At 39.5% G+C, this 11,094-nt stretch overlaps 1 protein-coding gene across 1 annotated transcript in view; it reads right to left on the bottom strand.

The window, feature by feature from the left end:
- NFATC3 (nuclear factor of activated T cells 3) overlaps positions 1-11,094 on the bottom strand; it is a 99,288-nt gene that overhangs the window by 4,680 nt on the left and 83,514 nt on the right. Inside the window, 2 exon segments of the mRNA XM_081273533.1 lie at positions 9,362-9,398; positions 9,401-9,465. Coding sequence (XP_081129659.1) covers positions 9,362-9,398; positions 9,401-9,465 — 102 coding nt within the window.

Genomic DNA, 11,094 nt, shown 5'->3' with positions numbered 1-11,094 from the left:
AATCAGAGCTACTTGGGAGGCTGGAGTGGGAAGAGCACAGATTCAAGGCCAGCTTGCAAAATTTAGCAAAATCCAGTCAAAAAATTTTTTTAAGTTGTAGATGGACACAATAGCTTTATGTATGTATGCATCTATGTATGTATATGTGTGGGTGGGGTATTGAGGATCGAACCCAGTGCCTCATACAAGGCAAGCACTTTACCACTGAGCCACAACCCCAGCCCTCAAAATAAAATTTTAAAAATGGACTAAAGATGCAGCTCAGCGAGTGCTTGCCTAGCACATACTCTAGGGAGGGGGAGCATCTTTCTGTTTTTTTTTGGTTTTTTTTTGGTACCTGGGATTGAACTCAGGGGCACTTGACCACTGAGTCACATCCCAAGCCCATTTTTGTATTTTATTTAGAGATAGGGTCTCACTGAGTTGCTTAGTACCCTCACCATTGCTGAAGCTGGCTTTGAACTCACGATCCTCCTGAGCCGCTGGGATTATAGGCACATGCTTGGCTAAGTACGAGTTTTCATGTCAGCAACTTCCAAGTGATAACACTCAGATAGTATAAAGAGAAATAAAGATTTGATTGCCAGACATAGTGTTTCATACCTTATTCCAGCTACTCCAGAGTCTGAGATCAGAGTTTCACAAGTGTAAGGTCAGCCTGGGGCAACTTAGTGAAACCCTGTCTCAAAACTAAAATTTAAAAGGGTAGGGTGTGGTGGGGGTGGCTGGGGATGTAGTGCTAAGAATGTTTATCCAGCATATGCAAGGCCCTGCATGAATCAACCCCAGTACCCACAAAAAAAGAGAGAAGAAAAAGAGAGAAAAGGAAAAAAAAAGGCTTAACTGAGATTAGCACTGAATGTATATTGAAAGAATTAGGGATTAGAAGCCAAAGGGATTTAATTACAAAACAGTTACAAAATTATTCAATGATTATTCAATAGTCAAGAATTGACAATTTTTGAAAGTAACTGGTATAGATTTATAAAGGTCATAATCAGATGGTTTTAAAATCAATTTGCCAGGCTAGAATCTACTGATCATTCATTGATAGCTGTTTGCAAAGAATAACAGAATATAACTTCAGCTTACTCCTGACTTGAGAAACTTTGTGTAAGAATATATTTTTGTCTCCAGTTTCTTCCTCAATATATTAGAAAGGATGAAAACCTCTTACATAGTACATAAAGTAGAAACATTTAGGTGGCTGAAATAGATACCTGTAGTCTCTGTTATTCCAAGCAACACAAAATTCAAAGAACAGTATTTTCAGCATGGATTCTGGGGGTTCTATGGGCTACTCTGGTGCTAAGACAGAGCACACACTGGCCCACAATCTCGGCATGATCTTTAACCTTCCCCATCATATTAAATTATCAGCAGACACAATCACTCTCCGACAAACAGGTTGTGATCTCTTGAAAGGCAAGGGTCTTACTACTGAGGAAATAACATGGATGCTAATTTAATACAATCACTCAGAAGCTATGTGGAACTAATACAGTAAAATATTGGGTAGGAAGGGGATCAGAGACTATTGTTAACAACTTTCTGGTACTGGGAATCAAACCCAGGGACACTCTAGCTGTTCTTTTTAAATTTTTATTTTAAGATAGGGTCTTGCTAAGTTGCCCAGGATGCCCTCAAACTTGGGATCCTCCTGTATCAAGCCTCCCAAGTCAGTGGGATTATAGGCATCCAGCCAGAGAATGTTATTAATATTAAAACATGACATCTGATTTTAACAGTGTCTATTTTAGGTTAGTTTTATAGCAGTGGCAAAAAGTCCAAAATATAAGCAAGCACCAGCAGTTCACATACAAGTCATCTTTGGCTATCACTTATTGCCCTTCCATGATCAGTCATTTCAGAGATGTTCCAGACTACCATGAAACATATCTTTTTCAATTCTTATTTCATTGTTCAGATTTTAAAATATCAAAGCTGATTTAAAATGGTACTTTACACACATTTTCACCTGAGATGGAATAAGGTGCTACTCTGCGTCTTCTTATCTCAGTTCTCACAGAGATGAGTGAGTGTAAGGCAGAGCTGGGTGGGTGGGCGGGTAGTGATGCAGGGTAGCACAAAAGAAGCCTTGGTGCTGGGGCCAGTTGGGTGATATGAATCTCAATTCTAAAACCAGTTGGTGAGGTGGCCTCACCCAAGTCACTCAGACACTTCTCAACCTCATTTTCTCTTTTGTTTAAAAAAAAAAAAAAATCTTAAAAAAAAAGTGAGCACTTCAAACCATAAGATATTTTATTTTCTGAGTCTTTTTTTTTTGGGGGGGGGTAAGGTTTACTAGGGATTGAACTCGGGGGCACTCAACCACTGAGTCATATCCCCAGCCCTATTATGTATTTTATTTAGAGACAGAGGCTCACTGAGTTGCTTAGCACCTGGCTTTTGCTTTGAACTTGCGATCCTCCTATCTCAGCCTCCCAAGCCACTGAGGGTCCATATCTAGCACTATTCATCTACTTACCAAGAATACTTAGGTAAGGATGAAAACATCATTTTTCTGAAATGGGCAGGGAGTACCATTTATTTAGGTACCAGGGATTGAACCCAAGAGCACTTAATCACTGAGTCACATCCCAGCCCTTTTTTATATTCGAGACAGAAGTCTTGTTAAATTGCTCAGGGCTTCACTAAACTGCTGAGACTAGCCTTGAACTTGTGATCCTTCTGCTTCAGCCTCCCGAACTGCTGGGATTACAGGCATGTGCCACCATGCCCAGCAGGGAGTACTATTTATAATAAAAGTCTGATTAAGCTGGGCATAGTGGCACATGCTTGTAATCCCAGCAATTTGGGAGGTTGAAGCAGGAGGATCTCAAGTTTGAGACCAACCTCAGAAAATGAACTAGATCCTGTCTCAAAATAAAAACTAAAAATGACTGTGGATGAGGGCTGGGGCTGTAGCTCAGTGGCAGAGCAGTTGCCTGGCATGTATGAGGTACTAGGTTCGATCCTCAGCATCACATAAAAATAAAAAAGCAAATAAAGGCATTCTGTCCATCTACAACTACAAAAAATTAAAATAAAAAAAATGACTGTGGATGAAGCTGAATGGTAACATGCCCTAGGGTTTAATCCTCAGTACTATAAAAAATAAATGAATAAATACATAAATTGAAAGTCTATACAATGTCATGGTATTTCCATTTTCCTTTACCTGAATCTGCAGTACAATTTGGGAATATGAAAGAATGAAAACAAAAATCTTAGAGCAATAAATCAGAACTGCAACTGAGTATTTTCAGTCTTTTAACAATAAATTGAGAGCCAGGCGCAGCGGCACATTCCTGTAATACCAGAGACTTGGGGGGCTGAAGCAGGAGGATCACAAGTTCAAGGCTAGTCTCAGCAACTTAATGAAACCCTTTCTCAAAATAAAAAATAAAAAGGGCTGGGCATGTGACTCAGTGAAGCACCCCTGGTTCAATCCCCAGTACCAAAAACAATAAATGGAGCACAGCTTATCAATTATTCAAGCCCTCTGCTTTCCTTACTTTTCCTCATTCTGGGAGCTCTAAATTCAGGCTCCAACCTCTGGGTTTCTGAGGTATGACTTCCTGCTGGGACTGGCCAAAACTCAGGTGTCAATTGAACCAAATAAAAATATTTCTGGCAGGGCTGGGGTTGTAGCTCAGTGGTAGAGTACTTGCCTAGAACATGTAAAGGCACTGGGTTCAATCCTCAGCACCACATAAAAATAAATAAATAAAATATAAGTACTGCGTTCATCAACTGAAGAATTAAAAAAATATATATTTTTTTTTTCTGGCAAACAAATCTATGATGTAGAGTTGTATACATAAATTATTAGCAATTTTGATGAACACAAAATTTGGGTTTTTTTAATTAACTTTTTTTTAGCTGTAGATGGACACTGCCTTTATTTATTTTTATGTGGTGCTGAGGATCAAATCCAGTGCCTCACACATGCTAGGCAAGCACTCCACCACTCAGCCCCAGCCCAAGCCCCATTATTTCTTATAAATACTAATCTTGAGCCAGGTGTGGTAGTGCATGCCTGCAATCCCTGAAACTAAGGAGGTGAGGCCAGAGAGTCACAAGTTTGAGGCCAGCCTCAGTAACTTAGCAAATCCCTAAGCAACTTAGACCCTGTCTCAAAAAAGGGGTGCGGGGGGGGGGGAGTGCAGGGGGAAAGGCTAAGGATGTGGCTCATTGGTTACACACCCCTGGGTTCAAATGCTGGGACCAAAAAACAAAACAAATTAATGCTTGCAATTTCATTTCTCACTTCAACTTTAATGTATATACGCATGAATTTACTGATTTATGTAAACCCTAGTCCACTAAGTAGATGCCAACTTAAGAACTGGTAGAAGAGTAAAGAATTTTTTATGCCTCTAATACCCTTTAAAAAGTAAGATGGGGCTGAGCATGGTGGCAAATGCCTGTAATCCCAGCAGCTCAGGAGGCCAAGATGGGAGGATCATGAGTTCAAAGCCAGCCTTAGCAATGGGCAAGATGCTCAGTGAGACCCTATCTCTAAATAAAGTAGAAAATAGGGCTGAGATGTGGCTTAGTGGTTGAGTGCCCCCTAAATTCAATCCCTAGTACCATTAAAAAAAAAAAAAGTAAGGTAAGTTAAAAGCCTAAAATAAAGAGTCAACGGCCCTTAACATCAGGGCTAACAGGTTATGTAGGTCATAGCATCTGGCCCACTTTTGGCAGCCACCATCCTCAACTCCCTCTACTCCGACACCTGGGTTTGCCTGTGCCACCATAACAGAAGTAGAATCAGAGCTATCAACAATATCTGCTGTTAAAAACAAAACTTTTACCTCCAAGCAATGTTCAAATTAGCAGTCCACTGAAATGCTATTTCTACATATAACAATGAGGTGCTTGCATAGCAGCAGTACTCTCCTTCAGAGCTATTTCCCATTTTTAAGGATTCAAAGTTAGAGCTGACAAAAACAGTATGGTATGAAATCTCACAACCCAATAAGAAAAGTCAAGGTAATCCAGGGCACTCCCACTTTGTCACATTGCTACATACACAAAACTCCAAAAGCACTTTCTAATGAGCATTTTAGTAAAGGATTTTGAGTACTATTAGACTCAATGTTATTTCCTTTGGTGGGGAAGGGTGGGAAGTGATACTGGGGACTGAACCCATGTTAGGAGGCAAGGGCTCTAACCACTGAACAACACTCTAAGACCTTTATAAAGGTTTATTTTGAGACACTGTCTTATCCTAAATTGCTCAGGCTGGCCATGAACTTGTATTCCTTCCATTGGCCCCAGCCTCCTGAAAAGCTGGGATTTATAGGCAAGCACCACCATGCTCAAAATATTATTTTCCCTTAAGACTACATTGAACATTCACTAGAATTTTGTCAAGTTCATCTTTTTTTTTTTTTTTTTTTTTTTTTGAGAGAGAGAGAGAGAGAATTTTTTTTTATATTTATTTTTTAGTTTTCGGCGGACACAACATCTTTGTTTGTATGTGGTGCTGAGGATTGAACCCGGGCCGCAGGCACTACCGCTCGAGCCACATCCCCAGCCCTCAAGTTCATCTTTTAAAAAAAATATTTATTAGTTGTTGATGGATATTTATTTATTTATTTATTGTACTGAGAATTGAACCCAGTGCCTCACACATGCTAGGCAAATGCTCTACCACTGAGCTACCACCCAAGACCTCAAGTTCATCTTTTCTTCCTTTTCTAAAACCCCAATATTAAAGGTGTAATTTAGTCTCTGGGTATTAATTTAAGGAGATGGTCACAAGTTTGAGATCAGCCTCTTGACAAGACCCTTAGCAACTTAGCAAGACCCTGTCTCAACATAAAAAATAAAAAGGAATGGTGATGTATTTCAGTCAGTTGTAAAATGCCCCTGCACTCAATCCCCAGTGCCAAAAGAAAAATTCAGATGATATCTATGGTAGCCTGCTGTCTCAATTTATTCTTTTTTAATAACTGAGATTTAACTAGCCACAATGGCTGCTCAGCTACAGACTAGATTTCCTTGCTTTCCCCATTTAACTAAAGTATGGCCATTGAAATTTCTCTAATGTTGACAGGTATGGTGGCGCACACATGTAATCCCAGAGACTTGGGAAGGTGAGGCAGGAAGATCGCAAGTTCAAAGTCAGCCTGACTAAGGGAGATCCTGTCTCAAAAAAAATAATAAAAAGCCTGGGGATATGGTTCATCGGTTAAACATCCACGGTTTCAATCCCTGGTACAAAACCGAAATCCAACTCCAATGTATGATAAGCAAAACACTAATGTTTACATCTTTTTCATCACTTGCTTGGCTTTCTCTTTCCATCCCTTCCCCCACACCTTGCTTCAGGTTAAGATTCAGCCCTGCAAGTGATGACTGTTTTTGACAAAACTTAGAGGAGAAAGAAACAATAACTCAAAAGGAATTCTGATCTGAGTTACCATAAGGTTTGAGAGAAACTTCTAATATGATTAAACCATTATACTTTAGGATCTTCATTACATTAGCTTAGCTTATACTAATGAAAATAAAACTCAACACCATAATGGGAACCCAGAAAGGATATTTATGTATTTTAAGCAAGATACCAACTCAAGGTTTCTCAGACCAGGTTTTTAACTGACATGTTATTGTTACTGTTATTATTCCTTTTTTCCACCCAGGGCTGAGGATAGAACTCCAGGGCCTTACTCCAGGCTTTACCAGCTAGGCAAGCACTCTGCCTCTGAGCTAAACTTCTAACCCCCTATTATTATTTTGAGATGAGATATTGCTAAGTTGCCCAGGTTACCCTCAAATTGCTGGGCTCAAGCAATCTTCCTGCCTCAGCCTCTTGAGTAGCTGGAACTGTAGGCCTATGCCATTGCACTCAGCTTTTTAACGAATTTGTTTTTTTTTTTTTCCTGCGTTGGCAATCAAACCAGGGGTGCTCTGCCTGAGCTACATCTCCAACCTCAAATTTGCAATCCTCCTGCCTCAGCCTCCTCAGCTTCTGGGTTACAGGCATGCACCAACCACGGCCAGCTAGACTCCTTTCTTTTTAAGAAACTTTTGATGTGTGTGATGTCAGATCTTTTTTTTTTAAATTATCTGTAACAAAACACTTTACAAACATTAAAGCTCCAGCTGAGGAAAACAGTACACAGGTAATTGAAAGAATATTCAAATATTGGTGTGTACTTTTTTTATCAGCAAAAACTGAAACATGAAAAAATAGGCTGTTCTTTTCAATTTGGGTCAATTTGAGTCTGAGAGAGTACCTGGCACCCTGCCATCCACTGCCCACCCGCCATGCTGGGAACTGAAATATGGGCTTCATGCATGCTAGGCACATGCTCTACCACTGAGCTACATCCTCAGTCCCTCAAAAATATTTTAGAATTATCAGAAGATCCCTTTATTTTCTCTAAAAAATCCTGTCAACTGTTGACTTCCAAATCTATTACCTCAAGGGGGCACAAAGCTGGGTTTCAGAACTATAAATCCATAGAATTCATTCTATGACATGTGCTCTAGGGTCCTTTTCATGACCTGCTCCATCAATTTTCTTCATTCTCTATATCTGTTATCAGTCTCAATCTATCCATCTTCCCCTCCTTGATGTTTCTCATCAGTGCTTAACATGGGTCTCTCCATCTCAAAAAAGCAAGCAAGCAAACAAACACTAGACCTCCACATTTCCCCCCTATATCTAATTCTTTCTTTCAAGGCTTTAACATTTTTGTTTTCTAGTACCAGGGACTGACCTCAGGGATGCTTAACCAATGAGCCACCCCTCAGCCCTTTTTAATATTTTGTTTATACAGGGTCTCATTTAATTGCTAAGGGCTTCACTAAGTTGCTGAGGTTGGCCTTGAACTTGGGATCTGTTAGGTGCAGCTCAAGGCTGAGCACTTCGCCCCCCTGCTCAAGGCCGGAACACGTAACCCCCCTGTGCCAACAAGGCAGCTTGCAGACCCAGAGACCTCATTAGATTTGGGCTATAAAAACTCCCTCCTGCAAGGGGGGGGGGCGCCTCTCTCTCTTGCTTTCTCTCTCTCTCCTCTTTCTCTCTTTTCTCCTCTGTTGCACTGCTGTAATAAAGATCTCTTGGTTGCTCTGAGTGTTGTGGTCACTTTTCTTTCAGGATCCTTCTTGCTTCAGACTCTAGAACCTTTGGGATTACAGGTGTGGGCCACCGCATCTGGGGGGCTTTAACATCTTAAAAGGATGTTTTTACACTAGTTTCTATGCTCTCACAGCAACACTTCTTTCTTACCAAGATTACTAGTGACCAATGTTTTCACACATGGGAAAAGCACTAAGGTAAACACTGAAAGAAATAAGGTTTAGTCTTGGTTTGGCTATGATGTGACTAGGGTGATTTATCTACTAATTTTTCTGGAAGCTTTTCTTACCTATAATATCAGAAAATTCTTTCAAATCTTCTGGTTATAAATCTCCTAAAAGTTTTACATACCCCCATACAGGAATCTAGTCACCACTATTATTCCTCTCATGATCAGATAAGAATGATGTGAGACCAGGGTAGGTCCAGCTTCTGCAGGGTTTTGGTGCTCTCTCTGATGAATAATACAGAAGATTCAAAATCCTTAAAATTTGCATGTAGACATACTAAGGCCCCTTCTAAAACTAAATTCATATTTAAATGAAATTCAAATGGCATTTAGAGAATTACAATGAATATGTTTACAATTTCCAGCACAGACTTTGAGAGTACTTGAAGAACTTGGTATTTGCATGCAAATACCAAGACTAGGGCTCAATGATAGGGAGGGTTGTGTTCCTGGACAGCTATTGAGGTCCAGAGCCCTGGTAGCCTCCTCCCTCACAGACTGACTCCCTAGTATGCTGGCTTCCCTCCAAGTGAAGTCCCAGATGAACTAACAGTACAAACATGGGACTCAGTATAGGCCAAGGATAAACACTTTGGATTGCCTCTGAAAAGTGGATACAACTTCCTGCTTTATTTCCATTCCATACTACCTCACACCAAAACTTAACCAGAATGAGTACTTGACCAGCAATAAACAGGCTAACACACTTGATTAACAACCAAATTTACCAAGCATCCAAACTACAGAAATCATACATATGGAGCCTCGCTCTGCTACTTAATAAATCTAATTAAACACTTGCCTTTCATTCAAATCCAGACTAAAATTATAAGCACAAATATAAGAGCCTAAATATGGTTAATTTGAAAAACAGAGTCTGGGTGAAAGTATAGCTTCAAAGGTAACAAGTGGTTCTACCAAGAAGGTGCCTGTGCATACCCCCTCCTGTGTAGCACATGCAAATTGAGCCAATGCATGCAAATACCAAGACTAGGGCACAAAAACAATGACACATTTCAATCAACACTCACCCTCTAGATTCTCCAGAAAGGAGCTGGACATGAGAGCTCACTGTGGTTAGGCCATTTCTCTGCTGAACCTGATGGCTGGTGTTCCAAGTCAGACATAAACTGCTCTGTGTCAAAGAAGACAAGATCACTACCGAATGGAACAAACCAGAGGGTGAACTTAATCCACTACAGTGCCCAGCCTGTTTTCTTCTATAATCAAGAGGAATTTACTTATCAATCAAAACTGCATAAAATGGCTCCCCATATTTTATTAGATAATATAAATACTGGAGTCCAAATAGTTTAAGTGATGGATGATTTCTAATTAAAAAGGTAATAATTTAGTCAGGCATTGGGGCATATGCCTGTAATCTCAGCAGCTCAGGAGGCTCAGGAGAATCCTGAATTCAAGGTCTCATCAATTTAGGAAGGCCCTATCACAAAATATAAAAAGGGCTGGGGATGTGGCTCAGTGGTTAAGTACCCCTGGGTTCAATCCCCAGTACAAAAACAAAAACAAAAACAAACAAACAAAAAAAAAAAAAACAAGGCAATAATTTAAAAGAGCTAAAATATTGCTTTTAGTGATCTTGAGGTATAAATTCAGTTTTAAATATAATAGTTTTTATAAAAGTATCAGCAATTCCTCAAACCTTCTGCTTTGGCCTACGAGGAATTACTTTTGGCCATTGTTGTATAACTTCAAACAAAAGAAACAAACTTTGGAAGAGAAAAATCTCTGTAAACACTAATTAGTACCCTCATCTTAAGCAGACAAAAGAAAAACAAAGGAGTTAATCTATATAAAACTGGGGCTGGAGATGTGGCTCAAGCGGTAGTGCGCTCGCCTGGCATGCGTGCGGCCCGGGTTCGATCCTCAGCACCACATACCAACAAAGATGTTGTGTCCGCCGAGAACTAAAAAATAAATATTAAAAAAAAAAATCTATATAAAACTCATCCTGCTAAAAGAGTAAAGTCAAACAAACAAAAAAACCCAGAAATCCTTTGCTTAGGCAACATTTTTCTGTCTCAAGTTTTTTTATTATTAAATTTGAGAAATCACATAGTTTTCAGGGTTAATTTAAAGATTCCAGTATGTGCAAAGTATTTGAGAGACTAAATATATATATATTTATTCCCCCCCGCCAAAGTATCCTAAGTGTACCCAATCTCTACAATGGAATCCTCCAAAACAGACTTCAAAGTGTGAGACATGTGATTCCACGTAAATCAGCACATAAATTATAAGAAGGAAATGCAGGAACAAACTAATAGTCCCAAAAGACACTAGTGGCTTTGGTGAACTGGCTAACTCAGTGGTAATTTCAGACGGTACTTTACGGAAATAAGCAGTCTTTCAGACATCTTTATACTTCCTTGAAGCAGCAGTGACAGATCCAAAATATATCTCACTCACCTCTCCTGATCACAAAAACTTTGTCTAAACATTTATAGAAGAATTAACACCAATTCTTCAGAAACTTCCAAGAGATTAAAGAGGAGGAAACATTTTCTAACTCATCCCAAGGCCAGTATTACCCTGATGTCAAAACCAGACAAAGACATTACAAGAGATTCTGGAGTGTAGTTCAGTAGTAGAGTATTGCACAAGGTCCTGGATTCAATCCCCAGCATTGCAAGGGTCAAGGGAAGAAAAAAAAAATCTTTTAAAAATACAGATGCAAAATTCCTTAACAAAAACTAGTCAAACTGAATTTAGCACCACTTTAAAAGAGTTATTCATCATGACC

This window comes from Spermophilus citellus, assembly GCF_964194105.1.
Source record: "Spermophilus citellus genome assembly, chromosome: 18".
In the NCBI taxonomy this organism is placed as follows: domain Eukaryota; kingdom Metazoa; phylum Chordata; class Mammalia; order Rodentia; family Sciuridae; genus Spermophilus; species Spermophilus citellus.
This window is presented reverse-complemented; position numbering and strand designations above follow the sequence as displayed.